The 25,922-nt window shown below is 52.3% G+C and overlaps 2 protein-coding genes across 2 annotated transcripts; both read left to right on the top strand.

The window, feature by feature from the left end:
• Positions 1-751: 751 nt before the first annotated feature.
• LOC116957193 (protein canopy homolog 3-like) lies at positions 752-25,284 on the top strand. Its single transcript, XM_032979199.2, has 6 exons — positions 752-1,007; positions 7,192-7,315; positions 8,839-8,935; positions 11,680-11,802; positions 14,961-15,078; positions 18,011-25,284. Exons 1-6 carry the CDS (start codon positions 878-880, stop codon positions 18,247-18,249), a joined length of 831 nt encoding a protein of 276 aa, XP_032835090.2. The 5' UTR covers positions 752-877; the 3' UTR covers positions 18,250-25,284.
• On the top strand, positions 12,101-14,949 carry LOC116957169 (uncharacterized). The gene is made up of 3 exons (XM_076055236.1): positions 12,101-12,137; positions 12,806-12,910; positions 12,978-14,949. Exons 1-3 carry the CDS (start codon positions 12,101-12,103, stop codon positions 13,901-13,903), a joined length of 1,068 nt encoding a protein of 355 aa, XP_075911351.1. The 3' UTR covers positions 13,904-14,949.
• Positions 25,285-25,922: the final 638 nt, after the last annotated feature.

Here is a 25,922-nt window from a genome sequence, read left to right as displayed (position 1 = left end):
CTGTCCAGAGGACAGCGTTGGAGTGAAGAAAAGTCAAGCGCAGGTCGCCTCCTTTAAAGCTGTGAGTGGGAAAAACAGAAACGACGCCTTGACAAAAGCATAATTAGCATAACAATGTAAAGCCGTGCAAGCTCGCAAATAGCATCAAAAATACATTAGCACCACCGTGAGAGTTTGGGATGCCACTAATTGAATGAACAAACCGTACCATTAAAAAAATATTCCTTTAACGTTTGGTTCGATTTAGAACAATCTTTCCAATGGTTGCCTCATTTGAAGCCATCTTCTCGGTTGAAATTGTGTCTGTGTTTGTAGATCTGAATTGCCTCGTGAACAAATCTATCTGTGGTGCTGTATATATTTTTTTCGGAACCCAGATTTGTTTAAGATACCCACCACCCCCCTCCCCTCCCCCCAAATCCCCCGCCCCCCAAACCCCGCCCCCCAAACGGCCACGTGTCATTTCATTTCCGGCGGATGTGGACTTCTTTGAATTTCGCACCCAACCAAAATTCTCCCGCCCTTTTTTTGGGGGGGGGGAGGGGGTCGCCGCCCCCCCATGCCCCCCCACCCCCAACACACCGCCCCGCGTTTCCGGTCGGCGCGCGCACCCGCGCGAAACGACGTCCAATGGCGTGCGCGCACGCGCGACGGGGCCCGGGTCACGTGCGCGCCTCCTGACCAATGGCAGCAGAGGATCGAGGAAGGAGGGGGTGGTGGGTGTCACTATAAAAGGATGGGGGGGGTCCCTCTTAGAAGCTTCAAGAGGAACGTCAACAGCAGCAGCAACAGCAACAGCGGCGGCGGCTTGTGAGGTAAATATTAAAACAATTAAACATTCGCAATTTTTTTTAATTAGTAAAAAAACAGATCGAAGATGCTGCGAGCGATGCTCGTCGCGGCGTTGCTGGGGGCGCTGGCGTGCGAGGCGGCGCGCGGCAAGGGAGACAGAGGCGACCGCTTGGACGAAGACGACGAACCAGTGAAGCTTCCTAACAAGTGTGAGGGTGAGTCAATGATGGAGGTATTTAAACGATTACGTGCGTGTGTGTGTGTATGGATGTGGAGGAGCGGTGGTGTTGTTTGTCTGTCTGTTGCGGTGGTTAAATGATTACGTATAAATAATGATTACGTGAATGGGGAGGTGTTTCATGTTTTTTTTATCGGTACGACAAAAAAAACCCCATCAGCGGGCCGCGATGTTAGTGCTGACTGTACTGTAGGGTCCTGCATTGACGAGGAGCCGACGACGTTATTTTATTTATGTGACAAGTTCTGCAACGTTCGTAATGTTGCAAGGTTCCGTTAAGGTGCATAATGTTAACAGGTTCCGTAAGGTGCGTAATGTTAACAGGTTCCGTAAGGTGCATAATGTTGACAGGTTCCGTAAGGTGCATAATGTTGACAGGTTCCGTAAGGTGCATAATGTTGACAGGTTCCGTAAGGTGCATACTGTTGACAGGTTCCGTAAGGTGCATAATGTTGACGAGTTCCGTAAGGTGCATAATGTTGACAGGTTCCGTAAGGTGCATAATGTTGACAGGTTCCGTAAGGTGCATAATGTTGACAAGTTCCGTAAGGTGCATAATGTTGACAGGTTCCGTAAGGTGCATAATGTTGACAGGTTCCGTAAGGTGCGTAATGTTGACAGGTTCCGTAAGGTGCATAATGTTGACAGGTTCCGTAAGGTGCATAATGTTGACGGGTTCCGTACGGTGCATAATGTTGACAGGTTCCGTAAGGTGCGTAATGTTGCCAGGTTCCGTAAGGTTCGTAATGTTGACAGGTTCCGTACGGTGCATAATGTTGGCAGGTTCCGTAAGGTGCATAATGTTGCCAGGTTCCGCACGGTGCATAATGTTGCCAGGTTCCATAAGGTTCATAATGTTGCAAGGTTCCGTAAGGTGCGTAATGTTGACAGGTTCCGTAAGGTGCATAATGTTGCCAGGTTCCGTACGGTGCGTAATGTTGACAGGTTCCGTAAGGTTCATAATGTTGCCAGGTTCCGCACGGTGCATAATGTAGGCAAGGTTCCGTAAGGTTCGTAATGTTGACAGGTTCCGTACGGTGCATAATGTTGCCAGGTTGCGTGAGGTTCGTAATGTTGCCAGGTTCCGTGAGGTTCGTAATGGCCATGTCGCTGGGTATATAGTTATTTGTTTAACGTCTTTCGCACGGCGCGTAGCCAGCCGTGCTATAATAATGGACATTTCAGTCGGTGCATCAATGGTCATGTTGGTGAATGAATCGCAATGGCTTTGTCAGTAGATGCATAATCGTATTGTCACTTGCTTCATAATTGACGTACGTGTGGGTTCATAATGGTCATGTTAGTGAGTTTTTATAATGGCCATGTTAGTGAGTTGATAATGGCCATATCAACAAATCATGGCCATTCCAGTAGGTTCATAATGGCCATGTCAATGAATCGTGGCCATTCTAGTAGGTTCATAATAGCCATGTTAGTGAGTTTATAATGGCCATATCAACAAATCATGGCCATTCCAGTAGGTTCATAATGGCCATGTCAATGAATCGTGGCCATTCCAGTAGGTTCATAATAGCCATGTTAGTGAGTTTATAATGGCCATATCAACAAATCGTGGCCATTCCAGTAGGTTCATAATAGCCATGTTAGTGAGTTTATAATGGCCATGTCAATGAATCGTGGCCATTCCAGTAGGTTCATGATGGTGCTTTTTCTGGAAGACTTTGCTGGGTTTTTTTCTGGATTTATTTGTTCCAACCATGCTAACCATGTTAGCATGGTTGGCATGGTTTGCTACATGGTGCAAAAGAAGTTCTACATGTCAGTAGGTTCATAACCATACATGTGAGTAGATTCATAATGTAGGAATAGGTTTTACCCTTTTAACTGGCACAAAAACTGACACCTTTATTCAAGGCATCATGTTTGCAATAACCACAACACAAGCAGTCAAAATGCAAACAAAAAAGACAACTCTGATAATAATATGCGCTGTCCTTATCAGAGTTGTCTTTTTTGTTTGCATTTTGACTGCTTGTTGTGGTTATTGCAAACATGATGCCTTGAATAAAGGTGTCAGTTTTTGTGCCAGTTAAAAGGGTAAAACCTATTCCTATATCTTGTTTCTGGCAAAGGAGGTCTCATAATAGATTCATAATGGTCATGTCACTGGGTTCATAATTGCAATGTTAGGGGATTCATAATGGCCATGGCACAAGATGCATAATGGCTATGCTACTGGGTTTATAATGCCAATGTTGGTTCATATCAGACATGTTAATGGGTTTATAATGGCTGTCAGTAGGTTTATAAGGGCAATGTTGCTTCATATGGGTCATGTGAGTGGGTTCATAATGACTGTCAGGAGGCTTGTAATGATCACCAAGTCTTGTTCGTGTGGGTCATGCGAGTAGGTTCATGATGACTGTGCCATTGTGTTCACAATGGCCGTGTTTGAGACCCTGATTCAGCATTGCTGAAATGCTTGCTGTGCACCCCTGGGGTTGGATGTCTGGAGGTTCATAATGGCCACTCATTTTATAAACTGTAAAAAAAAAATTCTACTTCACCAGCTAAGGCCCACTTGAGCTATGAAGCTCTTTTTCCAGAAGCCACTTAGCCACAAATGATAGCTCAACGAAGCGGCTGATCATCACGTGGAAATGTATAGCAGCCAAATGCTCCAGGCACACGTTGATTCTAAATGTGGAGGGGAAAAAGGCCACACACAGAGAGATACGGAAACTCAAAATATACAGCATGCACCAGGGTGGGGATTGAACCCGTGACCTCCTGTATACCAGGCGAGGTAGTTAACATCTCGCCACCTAATGCACCACTCCTCCAAGGCCTAGATTAATGTGCTGGCTAGCTTGTGTATGTTTTGATTGGTTACACAATATAAACCTGTTTACAGAAAAAGAAAAAAACCTAAATAATAATAATAAAAAAAACTATTAATGGTCAAGTTCAGAATGGCAAGGTCGTACATCAGCGTGGTACAATCGGCATATAAATTTTAGCAGGGTCAGTATATCGCGTCATATTTTACTTTTATACACAGTAAAACCCTGGATTGCGAGTAACTTGGCCTGCGAGTGTTTTGGAAGACGGGCAAAATTTGTAAATAAATATTAATTTGATAAACGAGCGAGGTTCTTGCAATACGAGCAGCGGACGTGTACGCTTTGTACTGCCGAGCATCACGTGATCACAACTGATCTACGAGCGCTTTGATATACGAGTGCTTTGGATTACAAATGACGTTTCCGGAACGAATTATGCTCGCAATCCAAGGTTTTACACTCTGTATATACTTAGTCTACAATGCAAAGTGATCAATTGCATGTACCAGCGAAAGGAAATCTGATGCTCAAAGGTGATTTTAAACTCGGACAAGAATGGTTAAGTTTCGATTCCAAACGTCTTCGCCAAGTTATTCCAAAGTTTATGGTCCGCCACGTGTAAGGAATTGAAACCAAGTTGGCTTGGTTGTATCGGTGGGCTTTACCTGGTAACATAAAATAGTTGAGTTTTTTTAGCATTTTTTAGTGATTTTCTCGCTTGCTTATCCCATACTTTCCACTCCTGTCGTGATTTTGATTTTATTTGTTGTAACATTCTGACTCAGATTTTGATTTAAAGCTTTCGTGACTGCAGGGATTCGTATTCCTGGTTCTTTCGGTAAAGTCACCACCACGTAGAAAGGAAACAATAAAATAGTAAAAATATAAAACAATAAAATTCTCACGACGTTTCGACTGCAACACAAGCAATCATCATCAGGTGTGAAAACCACAGAAACTTTTTTCAAATTTTCTTGCTGTGGTTTTCACACCTGACGATGATTGCTTGTGTTGCAGTCGAAACGTCGTGAGAATTTTATTGTTTTATATTTTTTTATTATTTTATTGTTTCCCTTCTACGTGGTGGTTACTTTACCGAAAGAACCAAGAATATTCTGACTCTTGTGCCCCTTTACTGGACATCTGTGAAAAAACGAGCTTTGTGGCTCATTGGATTCCTCCTCCTGTATGAATAAATATTCTGGGTTCATAATGGCCGCGTCGGACACTACGTCAGAAACCCTTGAGATGGGCGTCTCACGCAAGAGGTCCATCGCAAACATCGGGAGATTTTGTGAAATCCGTAAATTTTCCCCAACTTTTCCGTGACCATTCAAACAATATAGAATCTGAATTTGTATTCATACTGGAGGCGGCACTCGACGCGCTATGAAGATATTTTTCACAGGATGTCCAGTAGGGGGCACGGGGTCAGAATGTTAGAACAACAGAACAATACAAAAACACGATCGGAGTGCAATGTACATGAAGGGTAAAACACAAATCGCTTAAAAAAATAAAAATATAGAAACTATTTTTATATTGCAAAGTAAAGCGCTGCTTGGACAAGACGCGTCACAGCGATAGAAGGGACGACGATGGCTGTGATAGTCGGGGGTAATAACGGAGTGGAACGAGTCTGAGGTTTGTGTCCACCGAGGAGATGGAGCGATGAAATCCGCTGGTGTGTAGAGAGCGGGTTGCGGGGCGCCACGGTGGCTCAGGGATGTTGACTGCCTCGCCTGGTACGCCGGATGTCGTGGGTTCGATCCCGACCCTAACGATGCCTTCTGCTGTATATTTGGAGTCTGCGTGTCTCTCTCATCATCATCACGGTGGCTAGGAGATGTTGACTGCCTCGCCTGGTACGCCGGAGGTCGTGGGTTCGATCCCGACCCTAACGATGCCTTCTGCTGTATATTTGGAGTCTGCGTGTCTCTCTCATCATCATCACGGTGACTAGGAGATGTTGACTGCCTCGCCTGGTACGCCGGAGGTCGTGGGTTCGATCCCGACCCTAACGATGCCTTCTGCTGTATATTTGGAGTCTGCGTGTCTCTCATCATCATCACGGTGGCTAGGAGATGTTGACCATCTCGCATGGTACGCAGGAGGTCGTGGGTTCGATCCCGACCCCGACGATGCCTGCTGCTGTATATTTGGAGTCTGCTTGTCTCTCATCATCATCACGGTGGCTAGGAGATGTTGACTGCCTCGCCTGGTACGCAGGAGGTCGTGGGTTCGATCCCGACCCCGACGATGCCTGCTGCTGTATATTTGGAGTTTGTGTGTCTCTCGCATCATCATCATCATCACGGTGGCTAGGAGATGTTAACTACCACACCTGGTGTGCAGGAGGTTCATGTGTTCGATTCCGACCCTGATGATGCCTGCTGCTGTATATTTGGGAGTGGCTTATCACGTGGAAATTTATAGCAGCCAAATACTCTGAACGGGTGACTTTGGGTCTAAACGTGGAGGGGAAAAACTGGAGGAGGACCCGGATAAAAATCCACGCGGCCACGCGGAGAACCATTCAAACTCCAAATATACAGGGTCTGGGTTGAACCCACAACTTCCTGTATACCAGGCGAAGGAGGTAACATCTTGCCATAGCAGCGCCAATAATTATCGTTCTTGCCAATAATTATTAAAGAAATGTATTTTCGGATTTTTCGGATAGCATTATAGAAAAAGGGAAGCCCTGCGGTAAGGCTCGAACAGTCACCAACTTCCCCCACAAAATGTTTCTGCCTTTTCAAGGACGACCGATTCATGCAAAAAAGCGGTGATTAATAATAAAATGGCCAAGGACAGAAAACGAGCCAATCGGAAAACGGTACGCGCGAGGGTGGGCCAATCAAAAATTGGCATGCGAGTCAACCAATCTGAAATTGGCACGTCAGACTCGGCCAATCGCGGATCAACGCGTGGCGTAGCGTGGTTGACGCGGGCCCTGGTGTAGAGATTGAAATGTGTGTGTGTGTGCTGAACTTCTTTCGCACCGTACGTGGCCACCCTTGCTAATCGGAGGCACGGGGTGAGGCGTGGAAGGACAACGACCTAGACACACAAAGCAGCAGTTATGAATAAAAATGAGTTTTCAATCGAGATGATTTAAAAGTCCTCCAGTGGTTTCCTAAATATCGGAAAGAAGAGCGTTCCAGACGGCAGCAGGAGCGCACCTGGTAGCGCCGTGCGATGCGGTGACCACCGCCTTTGTTCGACCGCCAGGCAAAAGCCGCCGCCGCTGCTGCCGCTGCCGCGAGGGATGACCGGACTTCTTCCGCACCGTACGTAGCCACCCGTGTTCATCGGAGGTGTCGTGCGCTAACTCCCCCCTCCCCCCCCCCCCAGTGTGCAAGTTCCTCGCCGTGGAGCTGACCAAGTCGTTTGAGGAGACGGGGAAGTCTCACGACGTCCTGGAGACGCAGTCCGGCTTCGTGGACAAGCCCCGGCACAAGATCAAGTACCGTCACTCGTGAGTGGCAAGCACCGTGCGTGTGTGTGTGTACGCATGCCGAAACAGCTTTTGTTCGGCCGGATCGAGGGGGCTTAAACGGGCGCGGCACGGGCTAGAGAAGAGATGGAGTGACGTGGTACAGGATGACGTGGAGCTGAGTGGACTTGCCGATGACTGGTACCAGCGGTGTCGAGATCGGCCTCTGTGGAGGAGGCTCGTGAATGACGCTACTGGGCAGTTGGAGGCAGTCGCCCTCCAACAACAACGGAGGGCGGAGGAGCGACGCTCACAACAACGAGCAGAGCGCCGGGTGGCTAAAGCACAGCGGGTTGGCACAATAGGGGGCACAGGTGGTGCATCAGCCAGTCATCTCAGTCAGTCGACCCGTGGCACCTGCTGGGTCTGCCCCGTGACCTGCCCGCGGGCGTTCGACACTTCGCGTGGCCTCAGGGTGCACATGGCCTGGCACAAGCGTCGTGGTGACGTCACCGCCACTTAGTGGTGAATGGCGGTTGTTGTTGTGTGTGTGTGTGCGTGTGTATGGTGCTTCGGCCAGTCATCTCAGTCAGTCAATCTACGGCACCTGGGTCTGCCCCGTGACATGCCGCCGAACGGGCGGTCGACATTTCTAGATTTGAAGCTTTCGTGACTGGGATCCATACTCTTTGGTTCTATTCGGTAAAGTCACGTAGTGGGTAAAAAAATAAAACAAAAAATCACGACGTTTCGGTCACAACACAAGTGGCCTTCATCAGGTGAAGGGACCGGACTGTCCAGAGGACATGCACGTAGCCTGGCACAAGCACCACCGTGGTGCCTTCACCGCCACTTGGTGGCAAATGGCAGCAGTTGTGTGGCCATCCACGTGGGGGAGCGGCAGTGTAGCGGTTTCTGCGCTGTGCTGCGAATCCGCCGTCCCGAGTTCGATTCCCGCTCACGGCCACCAACACCGCTGACGGATTATCTGAACTGGTCCCGGGCCTCCCCTAGGTCGAGTCGGCCCCAAATGAGTGCCTGGTGCCGTGGTGCGTTTGTAAACATCGCCACTGCTTGAGACAAAAGGCTACCCCACCCCACCTTGTGTGCCGTGCCGGCCTTCATAGCCGGTGCATTAATTGTAGAGCGCTGTATACGCAGATGCAGCGTGGTGCATACGTAGCAAATGTTGCATTTTGTTGCATAGTTTGTGGGTTTGGTCGTGTGGCCGCTAGCGGCCAACACCAGCGACCAATTATCTTGAACCGGTCCTGGGCCTCCCCTAGGTCGACTCGGCCTCAAATGAGTTACCTGGTTGCGGTGTGTAGCAAACGTCGCCACTGGGGAGACAAAGGGGGCCGGGCCCGGTGCTGGCCACCGACCTCCCCCCCCCCCCCCCTCGTGTGCCACAGCACCGGCCTTCGTAGGCTCTGGCTAACATCCCTTGCCCCAACCAATCTGTTAAAGGTGACATGGGGGGAAGTGGGGGGTGGGATCTTTGTCCACGTATATTTAGTGCGACGTGTACGGCGTTGGCGCTGAGCGAGCGTCTTTCTCCTGCCCAGGGAGACGCGCTTAATTGAGGCGACGGAGGACGTGTGCAACCGCTTGCTTGAGTACAACGTGCACAAGGAGCGCGACGGGAGCAACCGGTTTGCCAAGGTGGGCGGCTCGTCGGCTGCTCTGCACCCCGCTACTCTGACCCCTGAACCCCGCTTCTCTGACCCCTGAACCCCGCTACTCTGACCCCTGAACCCCACTACTCTGACCCCTGAACCCCGCTACTCTGACCCCTGAACCCCGCTACTCTGACCCCTGAACCCCGCTACTCTGACCCCTGAACCCCGCTACTCTGACCCCTGAACCCCGCTTCTCTGACCCCTGAACCCCGCTACTCTGCCCCCTGAACCCCGCTACTCTGACCCCTGAACCCCGCTACTCTGACCCCTGAACCCCGCTACTCTGACCCCTGAACCCCGCTACTCTGACCCCTGAACCCCGCTACTCTGACCCCTGAACCCCGCTACTCTGACCCCTGAACCCCGCTACTCTGCCCCCTGAACCCCGCTACTCTCACCCCTGAACCCCGCTACTCTGACCCCTGAACCCCGCTACTCTGACCCCTGAACCCCGCTACTCTGACCCCTGAACCCCGCTACTCTGACCCCTGAACCCCGCTACTCTGACCCCTGAACCCCGCTACTCTGACCCCTGAACCCCGCTACTCTGACCCCTGAGCCCCGCTACTCTGACCCCTGAGCCCCGCTACTCTGACCCCTGAGCCCCGCTACTCTGACCCCTGAGCCCCGCTACTCTGCCCCCTGAACCCCGCTACTCTGACCCCTGAACCCCGCTACTCTGACCCCTGAACCCCGCTACTCTGACCCCTGAACCCCGCTACTCTGACCCCTGAACCCCGCTACTCTTGACCCCTGAACCCCGCTACTCTTGCCCCCTGAACCCCGCTACTCTTGCCCCCTGAACCCCGCTACTCTGACCCCTGAACCCCGCTACTCTGACCCCTGAACCCCGCTACTCTGCCCCCTGAACCCCGCTTCTCTGCCCCCTGAACCCCGCTACTCTGCCCCCTGAACCCCGCTTCTCTGCCCCCTGAACCCCGCTTCTCTGCCCCCTGAACCCCGCTTCTCTGCCCCCTGAACCCCGCTTCTCTGCCCCCTGAACCCCGCTTCTCTGCCCTCTGAACGCCGCTACTCTGCCCCCTGAACGCCGCTACTCTGCCCCCTGAACCCCGCTACTCTGCCCCCTGAACCCCGCTACTCTGCCCCAACCTCCTGCATACAAGGCGAGGAAGATGACGCCAATCGAACTCGTCAATTAAGACAACCCCCATCGCTCAAGCATGCAATCAAGTAAACGGCCAATGGGTTAAACAATCATCGTATTGTCAGGAGTGTAAGCTGGACTTTTCATCCACCCTGCCCCCTGTATCTTCATCTGCAGAACACGCTGCACCTTTCAACAAGAAGATGTGATTTTTTTTTCTTTTTTTTAAAGCTAGTTGTTCAGTCATCTTCCGGAAGACATCTCTTCCCCCGTTATAGATACAGCAAGGGCGATCGTAATCGCCTTCTGGATGATTGTGGCTCTCCACAGATCCCCTGATGCCTGCTGTGTGTTTGGAGTTTGTGTGTCTGTCTCTCTCTCTCTCTCTCCGTGATCGCGTGGATCTTTTTTATTCCTCCGAATTCCCCCGGGTGTTTTTCCCCTCCGCATTTTAGAAGAAACGTCACGGGTTTAACAGCATTTAGAAATCTGGCTGCTCTAACTTTCCACGTGCTAAGCCACTTGGTTGGGCTTATCGTTTGTGAAGAATAAGCTAACGGCTCGGTGGGGTTATTCGTGACTTGCCCTCGCAATCGTGTTTATTGTATCGTACGTCGTAACGTTCTGACCACCGTGCCCCCCATACTTGGGGCGTCCCGTGAGGAAAAAAAACAAACTCAAAGGCTTGGTAGCGCATCGGATTCCACCTGCGGGTACGCGTGCAAATTCTGATGCTATTTTGAAACGGTCACAGAAAATTGGGGGAAATTTCACAGGTTTTTCACAAATCCCCCCACACACACACACGCGCTGGACTTGCGGAAGATGCCCTTCTCGCGGCCGCTATGAATCCGAATGTTTATTCGTGCTGGAGGAGGAAATCGGATGAGCCGTGTGGAAGGTCTTTATTCGCTGACGTCCGTTCGAGGCACTGGGTCAGAATGTGACACCCAAATGATACGAGAAAAAAAATACGCGACGTGAGTGCAAAGTGTAGGGACGGGTAAGCACACACAGATCACTCTGTTAAAAAAATATGTTTAAAAAACTACTGCAAAACCATTGTGGATTGCGAGTAACTTGGCCTGCGAATGTGTTGGAAGATGAGCAAATTTTTACTGGTAGGAACGAAGTTGTAAGCTGAGTGTACCAGCCTGCAATAGATTAATGTGTCCGTCCGTCCGTCCCCTTTCAATACTTTAACGAAGTGAAATCTCGTGCTGTTGGGGTGTAAAAATACAATTGCGCAACATTCCAATGTTCCTACCAGCCCACCCTGCAGGGACCTGTTAAATAAATATTAATTTAATAAACGAGCGAGGGTCTTGCAATACGAGCAGTGTAACGTGTAGTACGCTTTGTCTCACCGAGCGTCACGTGATCACAGCTGATATACGAGTGCCTTGGATTACAAACACGTTTCCGGAACGAATAGTGGCTCGCAATCCCAAGGTTTTACCGTGCTTTTATTTTGTCAGGTAGAGAATCGCCGAGCTATCAACCCCCATGCACCCATTCTGGGCATCCTGTAAGTAAATAAAAAAAGCTTTACAGCTCATCGGATTCTCTCCACCGGCGTTAATACAGATTCTGATTTCTGACGATTCCGGTGATGCTCGCAGGGCATGAGCGAGACATTTCAGACCCTGCACGGACTTGTGCACAAGGGGGTGAAGGTGGTGATGGACATCCCCTACGAGCTGTGGAACGAGACGTCGGCAGAGGTCGCCGACCTGAAGAAACAGGTTCAATACCAACTCCTCACTACGTACAGACACAGGTTCAATACCAACTCTTCACTACGTACAGACACAGGTTCAATACCAACTCCTCACTACGTACAGACATAGGTTCAATACCAACTCCTCACTACGTACAGACGCAGGTTCAATACCAACTCCTCGCTACGTACAGACATAGGTTCAATACCAACTCCTCACTACGTACAGACGCAGGTTCAATACCAACTCTTCACTACGTACAGACATAGGTTCAATACCAACTCCTCACTACGTACAGACGCAGGTTCTACACCGTCTCACTATGTACAGACACAGGTTCTACACCAACTCCTCACTACGTACAGACACAGGTTCAATACCAACTCCTCACTACGTACAGACACAGGTTCTACACCAACTCCTCACTACGTACAGACACAGGTTCAATACCAACTCCTCACTACGTAGAGACGCAGGTTCTACACCGTCTCCTCACTACGTACAGACACAGGTTCAATACCAACTCCTCACTACGTATAGAAACAGGTTCAATACCAACTCCTCACTACGTACAGACACAGGTTCAATACCGACTCCTCACTACGTACAGACACAGGTTCTACACCAACTCCTCACTACGTACAGACGCAGGTTCCACACCGTCTCACTACGTACAGACACAGGTTCTACACCAACTCCTCACTACGTACAGACACAGGTTCTACATCGTCTCCTCACTACGTACAGACACAGGTTCTACACCAACTCCTCACTACGTACAGACACAGGTTCTACACCGTCTCCTCGCTACATACAGACATAGGCTCTACACAATCTCACTACGTACAGACACAGGTTCTACACAATCTCACTACGTACAGAAACAGGTTCAATACCAACTCCTCACTACGTACAGAAACAGGTTCAATACCAACTCCTCACTACGTACAGACACAGGTTCAATACCAACTCCTCACTACGTACAGACACAGGTTCAATACCAACTCCTCACTACGTACAGACACAGGTTCTACATCGTCTCCTCACTACGTACAGACACAGGTTCTACACCAACTCCTCGCTACGTACAGACACAGGTTCTACACCAACTCCTCACTACGTACAGACACAGGTTCTACACCGTCTCACTACGTACAGACACAGGTTCAATACCGACTCCTCACTACGTACAGACACAGGTTCAATACCAACTCCTCACTACGTACAGACACAGGTTCTACACCGTCTCACTACGTACAGACACAGGTTCAATACCGACTCCTCACTACGTACAGACACAGGTTCAATACCAACTCCTCACTACGTACAGACGCAGGTTCTACACCAACTCCTCACTACGTACAGACACAGGTTCAATACCGACTCCTCACTACGTACAGACACAGGTTCAATACCAACTCCTCACTACGTACAGACGCAGGTTCTACACCAACTCCTCACTACGTACAGACACAGGTTCAATACCGACTCCTCACTACGTACAGACACAGGTTCAATACCAACTCCTCACTACGTACAGAGACAGGTTCAATACCAACTCCTCACTACGTACAGACACAGGTTCTACACCGTCTCCTCACTACGTACAGACACAGGTTCAATACCAACTCCTCACTACGTACAGACACAGGTTCTACATCGTCTCCTCACTACGTACAGACATAGGTTCTACACCAACTCCTCACTACGTACAGACATAGGTTCAATACCAACTCCTCACTACGTACAGACACAGGTTCTACACCGTCTCCTCACTACGTACAGAGACAGGTTCAATACCGACTCCTCACTACGTACAGACACAGGTTCAATACCAACTCCTCACTACGTACAGACACAGGTTCAATACCAACTCCTCACTACGTACAGACACAGGTTCAATACCAACTCCTCGCTACGTACAGACACAGGTTCAATACCAACTCCTCACTACGTACAGAGACAGGTTCAATACCAACTCCTCACTACGTATAGAAACAGGTTCAATACCAACTCCTCACTACGTACAGACACAGGTTCAATACCGACTCCTCACTACGTACAGACACAGGTTCAATACCAACTCCTCACTACGTACAGACGCAGGTTCCACACCGTCTCCTGACTACGTACAGACACAGGTTCAATACCAACTCCTCACTACGTATAGAAACAGGTTCAATACCAACTCCTCACTAGGTACAGACACAGGTTCTACACCAACTCCTCACTACGTACAGACGCAGGTTCAATACCAACTCCTCACTACGTACAGACACAGGTTCTACACCAACTCCTCACTACGTACAGACACAGGTTCAATACCAACTCCTCACTAGGTACAGACACAGGTTCAATACCAACTCCTCACTACGTATAGAAACAGGTTCAATACCAACTCCTCACTACGTACAGACACAGGTTCAATACCGACTCCTCACTACGTACAGACACAGGTTCAATACCAACTCCTCACTAGGTACAGACACAGGTTCTACACCAACTCCTCACTACGTACAGACACAGGTTCAATACCAACTCCTCACTATGTACAGACACAGGTTCTACACCGTCTCCTCACTACGTACAGACACAGGTTCAATACCAACTCCTCACTACGTACAGACACAGGTTCTACACCATCTCCTCGCTACGTACAGACACAGGTTCTACACCGTCTCCTCACTACGTACAGACGCAGGTTCAATACCAACTCCTCACTACGTACAGACACAGGTTCTACACCGTCTCCTCACTACGTACAGACACAGGTTCAATACCAACTCCTCACTACGTACAGACACAGGTTCTACACCAACTCTTCACTACGTACAGACACAGGTTCTACACCGTCTCCTCACTACGTACAGACACAGGCGTTTTTCCCTCCATGTAGCATCCACGTGTGTTTAGATTTGCACGTGACTGAAACGGCGCTCTCCGGAGCCGAAATGGATGAGAGTGGTGATTATCCACTTGGTGGGGGCTACCATTTGTGATGGCGAGGTCCCTTCTGAGCTTCGTAGCGCCGCGGGAACCTGGCACCTCCATGAAATAAAAAATGTAGTTTTAGTTTCTCTCAACTCTTGTCCAACCTCACGCGGACTTTGTCCCTCGGCGTGTCCCCCCCACGCGTGTCTCCTTGCCGTCTGACCCAATGTCCCCCGCGCGCGCGTGCTCAGTGCGACATGATGATGGGCGAATACGAGGAGGTGATCGAGGATTGGTACTGGCACCACCAGCAGGAAGACCTCAAGGTGTTCCTGTGTGAGAAGCACATCCTGCGTGGCCAGGATAAAGGTAGCAACGCAACTGGCTTGTACTCTCACTCGCACTGCTACTCACACACAGTATCAACTGGCTTCTACTCTCACTCGCACTGCTACTCACACACAGTATCAACTGGCTTCTACTCTCACACACACTGCTACTCACACACCACACACAGTATCAACTGGCTTCTACTCTCACTCGCACTGCTACTCACACACACACACAATATCAACTGGCTTCTACTCTCACTCACACTGCTACACACACACACAGTATCAACTGGCTTGTACTCTCACTCACACTGCTACACACACACACAGTATCAACTGGCTTCTACTCTCACTCACACTGCTACACACACACACACAGTATCAACTGGCTTGTACCCTCACTCACACTGCTACACACACACACAGTATCAACTGGCTTGTACTCTCACTCTCACTGCTACTTACAGACACACACAGTATCAACTGGCTTCTACTCTCACTCACACTGCTACTCACACACACACAGTATCAACTGGCTTCTACTCTCACTCACACTGCTACTCACACACACACAGTCTCAACTGGCTTCTACTCTCACTCACACTGCTACACACACACACACACAGTATCAACTGGCTTGTACTCTCACTCTCACTGCTACTTACAGACACACACAGTATCAACTGGCTTCTACTCTCACTCACACTGCTACTCACACACACACACAGTATCAACTGGCTTGTACCCTCACTCGCACTGTTACTCACACACACAGTATCAACTGGCTTCTACTCTCACACGCACTGCTACTCACACACACACAGTATCAACTGGCTTCTACTCTCACTCACACTGCTACTCACACACAGTATCAACTGGCTTCTACTCTCACTCACACTGTTACACACACACACAGTATCAACTGGCTTCTACTCTCACTCACACTGCTACTCACACACACAGTATCAACTGGCTTCTACTCTCACTCACACTGCTACACACACACACAGTATCAACTGGCGTCTACTCTCACAACAATCGCCATTCGCCACTAAGTGGCGGTGACGTCACCACAACGCTTGTGCCAGGCCATGTGCACCTTGAGGCCACGTGAAGTGTCGAACGCCCGCTGGGAGGTCACGGGGCAGACCCAGGTGCCATGGGTCGACTGACTGAGACGACCGAGATGAGTGGCTGATGCACCACCTGTGCCCCCTACTGTGCCAACCTGCTGTGCTTTAGCCACCCAGCGCTCCGCTCGTTGTGAGCGTTGCTCCTCCGCCCTCCATTGCTGTTGGAGGGCGACTGCCTCCAACTGCCCAGTAGCAGCGTTCTTCACGAGCCTCCTCCACAGAGGCTGATCTTGACACTGCTGGTACCAGTCATTGGAAAGTCCACTCAGCTCCACGTCCTCCTGTACCACATCACTCCATCTCTTCTCTAGCCTGTGCCGCGCTCGTTTAGCCCCATCGATCCGGCCGAACAAAAGCTGTTTAGGCATGCGGTGGCTGGGCATGCGGGCTACATGACCCAGCCAACACAGCCTTGCCTGCTGGAGGAGCTCACCGATGGGACCGTGCCCAGATCTTTCAAGGATTTGTGAGCTCCTCGCACAATCCAGCTTGGTTAAACCCAGGATGGATTGTAGGCAGGCCAGCCTAAATGTTTCTAACCGGCGAAGATGCTCCATTAGGGGGGTCCACGTTTCGCAAGCGTAGAGAAGTGAAGGAATGACCGTGGCCGACAAGACCTGAAGCTTCATGTGGAGTGATAGACCAGGTAGCTTCCACACAGCGTTACGCATCCGATAGAAAGATAATGCCGCTCGACTGATTTGGAGTGAGACCTGTGCTGCTAAACCGGAGCCGGTCATGAGCACACTGCCAAGGTATGGGAAACTCTCCACGCTCTCCACAACTGCCCTATATCACCAACTGGGAGTTGTGGGGGTGGAGTGTCCGATGGTACAAAATACCCAGGCAGGTGCTTAGTTTTGGTGGGGCTGATGGTAAGGCCCCACCTCTTGGTGGCAAGCTCCAGGTTCAGCAGCAGCGCCTCCAACTCCTCCTCCGAGTGAGCAGCAATTACCAGATCATCGGCATACATAACGTGGTTGAGCAATAGGGAGCCATCCCTTGACCGCACCCGGGCATCGATCAGCCTCCCACTGTAACTGTACCAAATGGAAATTCCTCCGGTACAGCTATTGAAGGCGTCACGAACTACGCGGTCAAAAAAGATGTTAAATAATGTGGGAGCCAGAGGACATCCCTGTCGCACCCCAAGGTGTACAGGGAATGGGAGCCCCCATTTAGCCGCTGTGGTAGCTACAAACGCCCTCGGGGGGGAAAGGCCGATCGGAATTGGCACTTTCCACGGCAACGTTGCCCATCCGGCACCGCGAGGAGGTAGGGGGTTGTTTCGCCACCCTGCTACACACACACACTACCGACTGGCTTCTACTCGACTCGCTAATTCACTCGCCCTACGACTCGCACCCTCCCTCGCGAACTCGCAAAAAGACAAATGTCCCCCCGTGTGCAGCCTTAGCAGACTGTTTGGGCGAGGTGCTGTTAGCGAGCAGCACCCGTGAAAGCGGGTGGCCAACACCGCACCCAAGCCGGCTTTGTCTCTCTCGAGTAGCGATGTTCAGACAACGCACCAGGATACTCGGTTGAGGCCGAGTCGACCTAGGGGAGGCCCCGGACCACGACTCGGGACAATCGTCACCGGTGTCGGCCGCGAGCGGGACTCGAACTCGTGCCGCGCCTGGTTCGGGGCGCGGGAGTGCCGACCCGCTACGCTCGCCCATTACCACCCCCGTGCAGTACCGACTCGCTCGGGCACCCGGCCATGCTACTCGCACGCACGCCACCAAACGCTCCCTCGTCGACGCACGGCCTTGCCAGCGCGTGCGCTCGCCCGCCCGCCCTCTCTTAACAACGCTCCGCGTGTATCCCGTCAACCAGCGTGCCTCTCGGAGGAGTGGACCGAGCGCAAAGGCGACGACGCCGGCGCCGGCTCCGCCTCCAAATCGCAGGGCAAGAAGAAGAAGAAGAAGCGACAGCAGCAGCAGCAGCAGCAGCAGCAGGAGGAGGAACGGCCGACGAGCGGCAACGCGGACGAACCGGCGGGGGCGGCGGCCGAGGGGTCGGAGGCACGGCAAGCCGCGGAGGACGCGAGCCGCAAGTCGCCCGATGAGCTCTGATCAAACCGCTTGCGTTGGACCCCCTCCCACACACACACACACACAGGTGTCAGCGTCTCCTGGGGAAAGACGGAGAACTTCTTCGGGCATTTGGCGGCTCTGGGGATTGGTGGTGGGAGTGTGGGGGTTGCGGGGGCGAGGAGAGTTCCTGAAAATGTCATTCCTCTGACCCCGCAGTAACAGTGACGTGCCCACAGCTAGTCGAACCGCGCGGGGTCTTCTGTGTGTGTGTGTTGTGGTGGGCTAAAGCGTTGGGACTCCCCCTTCCCCCCCTCTCCCATTCCCTCACCCCCTCAAAATCGCTCCGACCTCTGACCCACCCGGCAGTAACAATAACACCCACAGCCGAACCGCCAGCAGGTCGTGTGTGTGTGTGGTGGGGTGAAGTGTTGGCACTCCCCCCACCCCCACCCCCAGCTCATTCCCCAGTGGCGGTGAAGCGCCGATCCCTCGCCGCCGGCGGCGGTGAAGCGCCGATCCAACGCCGCCGGCGGCGGCTGCGGCCGGCAAGCTCCTACCGGGAGGAGTCCCTTTTACCTTCACAGATTGAATCTCCATCTCTTGCCCAGGAGCCCACTGGGATATTTCGGCATCTCCCCCCATCCCCCCCCCCCCACCACCATTCCCTCCCTCACCCCATCGCCCCCCGCCCCCCTCCCGCCCCAAGACAATCGTCCCCACAATGCCGTGCAACCTACACCCACAGTGCACTTGGGTAGGGGGTCTGGCCCACTGTCGCGGGCTGGAGAGGGGGGGGGGGAAAGCCCTGCGTGGTATTTCTGGCCCCATGTGCGTGGGGGTTTTGTGGTTTTGTTTAGTTGGTGCGTGTACGTAGAGTTGAGTAGATCGAACAAAAACATTATTTTTTTGCATTCGACAGCAGTCTCTCTGCGATTTGTGAAATGCGTTTCCCCCTCCCCCCCCCGTGTCTCCTGTCTGTCTAATGTCCCCTCATTGTCTCCTGTCTGTCTAATGTCCCCTCGTTGTCTCCTGTAGTCTGTCTAATGTCCCCTCATTGTCTCCTGTAGTCTGTCTAATGTCCCCTCATTGTCTCCTGTCTGTCCTCTCATTGTCTCCTGTAGTCTGTCTAATGTCCCCTCATTGTCTCCTGTCTGTCTAATGTCTCCTCATTGTCTCCTGTCTGTCCTCTCATTGTCTCCTGTAGTCTGTCTAATGTCCCCTCATTGTCTCCTGTCGCCTGTCTAATGTCCCCTCATTGTCTCCTGTCTGTCCTCTCATTGTCTCCTGTAGTCTGTCTAATGTCCCCTCATTGTCTCCTGTCTGTCTAATGTCTCCTCATTGTCTCCTGTCTGTCCTCTCATTGTCTCCTGTAGTCTGTCTAATGTCCCCTCATTGTCTCCTGTCTGTCTAATGTCTCCTCATTGTCTCCTGTCTGTCTGTCCTCTCATTGTCTCCTGTCTGTCTGTCCTCTCATTGTCTCCTGTTGTCTGTCTAATGCCCCCTCCGTGTCTCCTGTCGTCTGTCTCGTGTCCCCTCCGTGTCTCCGTGTCCCCACGCACCTCCGATTTTATCACGGTTGACTACGTACGGCACGAAAGACGTTCACCGCACACACGCACACACACACACACGTGTGCACGCACACACGTGTTGCATGTTTGCCCCGGATTTTAGTTTCCAAAAAAAATCTCGCTTGTGTTTTTTGTGTTTAAACGCGGGCTGTTCATCTTAACTCTATTTTGTTGTTGTCTTAACGGAGGGGTTGCCGAAGCGATTTTTGTCCACGCCGTGTCACTTCGCGCCGCCGCCGCCGCTATTTATTTTCCCGATTCCTTGCGACGCGACCGCGTAAGGCGGAACGCTTTTTTTAAACTCTCGAGAGGAGAGAGACTTTTACACGGTGGAACCCGGCGGCTTGGGGCGGCGGTGCAATATCTCCCACCACCCCCACACCCCCCCAAGCCCTGCTGGTTGACGGAAGCGAGAGGCGGGGATACGTGCAACTGATTCGGGCGCCGCTCCTCCTCCTAGCGGTACCTTCTTACAATCCCTCAGTCGCCGCCGTTCCTCCTAGCGGTACCTTCTTACAATCCCTCAGTCGCCGCCGCTCCTCCTAGCGGTACCTTCTTACAATCCCTCAGTCGCTGCTCCTAGCGGTACCTTCTTACAATCCCACAGTCGCCGCCGCTCCTCCTAGCGGTACCTTCTTACAATCCCACAGTCGCCGCCGCTCCTCCTAGCGGTACCTTCTTACAATCCCACAGTCGCCGCCGCTCCTCCTAGCGGTACCTTCTTACAATCCCACAGTCGCCGCCGCTCCTCCTAGCGGTACCTTCTTACAATCCCACAGTCGCCGCTCCTCCTAGCGGTACTTTCTTACAATCCCGCAGTCGCCGCCGCTCCTAGCGGTACCTTCTAACAATCCCACAGTCGCCGCTCCTCCTAGCGGTACCTTCTTACAATCCCTCAGTCGCTGCTCCTAGCGGTACCTTCTTACAATCCCACAGTCGCCGCCGCTCCTAGCGGTACCTTCTTACAATCCCACAGTCGCCGCTCCTCCTAGCGGTACCTTCTTACAATCCCTCAGTCGCCGCCGTTCCTCCTAGCGGTACCTTCTTACAATCCCTCAGTCGCCGCCGCTCCTCCTAGCGGTACCTTCTTACAATCCCGCAGTCGCCGCTCCTAGCGGTACCTTCTTACAATCCCCCAGTCGCCGCCGCTCCTCCTAGCGGTACCTTCTTACAATCCCACAGTCGCCGCCGCTCCTCCTAGCGGTACCTTCTTACAATCCCACAGTCGCCGCCGCTCCTCCTAGCGGTACCTTCTTACAATCCCACAGTCGCCGCCGCTCCTCCTAGCGGTACCTTCTTACAAATCCCTCAGTCGCTGCTGCTCCTAGCGGTACCTTCTTACAATCCCTCAGTCGCTGCTCCTCCTAGCGGTACCTTCTTACAATCCCAGTCACCGCCGCTCCTCCTAGCGGTACCTTCTTACAATCCCACAGTCGCCGCTCCTCCTAGCGGTACCTTCTTACAATCCCTCAGTCGCTGCTCCTAGCGGTACCTTCTTACAATCCCACAGTCGCCGCCGCTCCTAGCGGTACCTTCTTACAATCCCACAGTCGCCGCTCCTCCTAGCGGTACCTTCCTACAATCCCTCAGTCGCCGCCCCTCCTCCTAGCGGTACCTTCTTACAATCCCTCAGTCGCCGCTCCTCCTAGCGGTACCTTCTTACAATCCCTCAGTCGCTGCCGCTCCTCGCGGTACCTTCTTGCAATCCCACAGTCACCGCTCCTCCTAGCGGTACCTTCTTACAATCCCTCAGTCGCCGCCCCTCCTCCTAGCGGTACCTTCTTACAATCCCGCAGTCGCCGCCGCTCCTAGCGGTACCTTCTTACAATCCCTCAGTCGCTGCTGCTCCTAGCGGTACCTTCTTACAATCCCTCAGTCGCTGCTCCTCCTAGCGGTACCTTCTTACAATCCCACAGCCGCCGCCGCTCCTCCTAGCGGTACCTTCTTACAATCCCTCAGTCGCCGCCCCTCCTCCTCACGGTACCTTCTTACAATCCCTCAGTCACCGCCGTTCCTCCTCGCGGTACCTTGTTACAATCCCACAGTCGCCGCCGCTCCTCCTAGCGGTACCTTCTTACAATCCCCCAGTCGTCGCCCCTCCTCCTCGCGGTACCTTCTTACAATCCCACAGTCGCCGCCGCTCCTCCTAGCGGTACCTTCTTACAATCCCACAGTCGCCGTTCCTCCTCGCGGTACCTTGTTACAATCCCACAGTCGCCGCCGCTCCTCCTAGCGGTACCTTCTTACAATCCCCCAGTCGTCGCCCCTCCTCCTCGCGGTACCTTCTTACAATCCCACAGTCGCCGCCGCTCCTCCTAGCGGTACCTTCTTACAATCCCCCAGTCGTCGCCCCTCCTCGCGGTACCTTCTTACAATCCCTCAGTCGCCGCTCCTTCTCGCGGTACCTTCTTACAATCCCACAGTCGCCGCCGCTCCTCCTAGCGGTACCTTCTTACAATCCCTCAGTCGCTGCTCCTCCTAGCGGTACCTTACAATCCCACAGTCACCCCTCCTCCTAGCGGTACCTTCTTACAATCCCTCAGTCGCTGCTCCTCCTAGCGGTACCTTCTTACAATCCCTCAGTCACCGCTCCTAGCGGTACCTTCTTACAATCCCACAGTCACCCCTCCTCCTAGCGGTACCTTCTTACAATCCCGCAGTCGCCGCCGCTCCTCCTAGCGGTACCTTCTTACAATCCCGCAGTCGCCGCCGCTCCTCTTAGCGGTACCTTCTTACAATCCCTCAGTCGCCGCTCCTCCTCACGGTACCTTCTTACAATCCCCCAGTCGCCGCCGCTCCTACTAGCGGTACCTTCTTACAATCCCCCAGTCGCCGCCGCTCCTAGCGGTACCTTCTTACAATCCCACAGTCGCCGCCGCTCCTCCTAGCGGTACCTTCTTACAATCCCTCAGTCGCCGCCGCTCCTCCTAGCGGTACCTTCTTACAATCCCACAGTCGCCGCCGCTCCTCCTAGCGGTACCTTCTTACAATCCCAGTCACCGCCGCTCCTCCTCACGGTACCTTCTTACAATCCCAGTCGCCGCCGCTCCTCCTAGCGGTACTTTCTTACAATCCCTCAGTCACCGCTCCTCCTAGTGGTACCTTCTTACAATCCCTGAGTCACCGCTCCTAGCGGTACCTTCTTACAATCCCGCAGTCACCGCTCCTCCTAGCGGTACCTTCTTACAATCCCACAGTCGCCGCTCCTCCTAGCGGTACCTTCTTACAATCCCACAGTCGCCGCTCCTCCTAGCGGTACCTTCTTACAATCCCACAGTCACCGCCGTTCCTCCTAGCGGTACCTTCTTACAATCCCAGTCACCGCTCCTCCTAGCGGTACCTTCTTACAATCCCACAGTCGCTCCTCCTCGCGGTACCTTCTTACAATCCCTCAGTCGCTCCTCCTCACGGTACCTTCTTACAATCCCTCAGTCGCTCCTCCTCACGGTACCTTCTTACAATCCCACAGTCGCTCCTCCTAGCGGTACCTTCTTACAATCCCCCAGTCGCCGCCGCTCCTCCTAGCGGTACCTTCTTACAATCCCAGTCGCCGCTCCTCCTAGCGGTACCTTCTTACAATCCCACAGTCGCCGCTCCTCCTAGCGGTACCTTCTTACAATCCCAGTCGCCGCCGTTCCTCCTAGCGGTACCTTCTTACAATCCCAGTCACCGCTCCTCCTAGCGGTACCTTCTTACAATCCCACAGTCGCTCCTCCTCGCGGTACCTTCTTACAATCCCTCAGTCGCTCCTCCTCACGGTACCTTCTTACAATCCCTCAGTCGCTCCTCACGGTACCTTCTTACAATCCCACAGTCGCTCCTCCTAGCGGTACCTTCTTACAATCCCCCAGTCGCTGCCGCTCCTCCTAGCGGTACCTTCTTACAATCCCAGTCGCCGCTCCTCCTAGCGGTACCTTCTTACAATCCCACAGTCGCCGCTCCTCCTAGCGGTACCTTCTTACAATCCCAGTCACCGCTCCTCCTAGCGGTACCTTCTTACAATCCCACAGTCGCTCCTCCTCGCGGTACCTTCTTACAATCCTTCAGTCGCTCCTCCTCACGGTACCTTCTTACAATCCCTCAGTCGCTCCTCCTCACGGTACCTTCTTACAATCCCACAGTCGCTCCTCCTAGCGGTACCTTCTTACAATCCCCCAGTCGCCGCCGCTCCTCCTAGCGGTACCTTCTTACAATCCCACAGTCGCCGCCGCCAAAGTCGGTGACGGAGTTAGGAAATAAAATAAATCGCGACGTTTTATTCGCGCTCGCAACGCAACAAGCGACGGCCGTCTGTTGCCGAGGCTGAGTTGTTGTTGTTTTTGTTGTTGAAAGGTTTTGAAATGGGTGTAGGCCCCAAGGGTCGTGAAGAAGTGGCCTGGGGCTAGCGACGTTAACGGGCGGAGTCGGCACGACGGCACCGCTTGGCGCCGTGTTGCGCCCGAAACGTCGAGATTAGTTTTATTTTTGTCCTGCCCGCTACGCGACTTGACTTCACACGCAGAATCAAGGTTCAAACGAAACTGTTTTAACGTTTCGATTTGAAGCTTTCGTGACTGCCAGGGATTCGTGTTCAAGTCACGTAGAAGGTAAAACAAAATGATAAAAATATAAAAAAAATTGTTTAATATTTTTATTGTTTCACTTCTACGTGACTTTACCGAAAGAACCAAGAATATGTTTTAACGTTACCCGGTGTGGAAGGCGTGGAAGGGAAACAATAAAATAATACAAATATAAAACAATAAAATTGTTTTATATTTTTATTATTTTGTTTTCCTTCTACGTGACTTTACCGAAAGAACCAAGAATATGTTTTAACGTTACCCGGTGTAGAAGGCTCCCCCCTCCCCTCCTTCCTCCCAGCCGGCTATTTTTTTTCAGAAGCGACCTGTCCATCGCAAAAACGGCAGCTCAACGAAAGGTTGTCCCCTCATCGCGTGGACAAGTGGCAGCAGCCACGTTGTCTAAAGGGCGCGTTGCTCAATTTGGAGGGGAGAAAGCCGGGGAAAAATCCACGGGACGGAAGGGGAGGGAGAGACACGCAAACTCCAAATACACAGCAGTAGCAGGTGTCAGGGGTCGGGGTAGAACCCACGACCTGCGTACCAGGCGAGGTAGCTAACATCTCCTAGCCACCGTGGCACTCGAAGGGTTGGTTGGTTACTGCAAGCACAGACATCCTTGGCTGTGCTTTGCGAGCGAGCCGGGGGGGGGGGTGAGGGCGAAGATTAACCACCCCACACACACGCACCGGCGTTTGTGAAAAGCTTCGTGTGTGCGTGTGGAAACATCTAAACGTATCCCACTCCCCAAGGGGGTACGTGGCGGCTGTGCTGGTCTGTGGCGAAATGTAATGGGACGTCCGCGACCTTGTGCCTGGGGGGTGCTGTCCAAGCGAAATCGCGTTCCTGGGGGGGCGGCGGGTCAGGCCTGCTGACAAGTTGCACGGGCGTTGTCCAAAGGGCGCTGTGGTTCAATAAAGGAATGTCTTTTTGCAATTTAACTTTTGGTGATTTGTCGATTTTTGGTTTGCGATAAGACTACAGCGGTGGTCAATTGGCCAAGGCATCATGGGTTGGGGTGTTAGCGGTGAGGAGGCCCGATTGGTTGGGTGGCTGTGCAGTCGGCGGCAGGGTGGATTGCACGCTGAAGCTACACGCGGTGCTTGTTACAACACACACACGGTGGTTGTTACAACACACACACGCGGTGCTTGTTCCAACACACACACGGTGCTTGTTACAACACACACACACGGTGCTTGTTCCAACACACACACGGTGCTTGTTACAACACACACACGGTGGTTGTTACAACACACACACGGTGGTTGTTACAACACACACACGGTGGTTGTTACAACACACACACGGTTCTTGTTCCAACACACACACGCGGTGCTTGTTCCAACACACACACGGTGGTTGTTACAACACACACACGGTTCTTGTTCCAACACACACACACGGTGCTTGTTACAACACACACACACGATGGTTGTTACAACACACACACACGGTGTTTGTTCCAACACACACACACAAGGTGTTTGTTACAACACACACACACAAGGTGTTTGTTACAACACACACACACAAGGTGTTTGTTACAACACACACACACAAGGTGTTTGTTACAACG

This window comes from Petromyzon marinus, chromosome 70, assembly GCF_048934315.1.
Source record: "Petromyzon marinus isolate PM22_M1 ecotype Great Lakes invasive population chromosome 70, UKy_Petmar_22M1.pri1.0, whole genome shotgun sequence".
Lineage (NCBI taxonomy): Eukaryota > Metazoa > Chordata > Hyperoartia > Petromyzontiformes > Petromyzontidae > Petromyzon > Petromyzon marinus.
The sequence above is the reverse complement of the archived record's forward strand: the minus strand, read 5'-3'. Positions and strand labels throughout refer to the sequence as shown.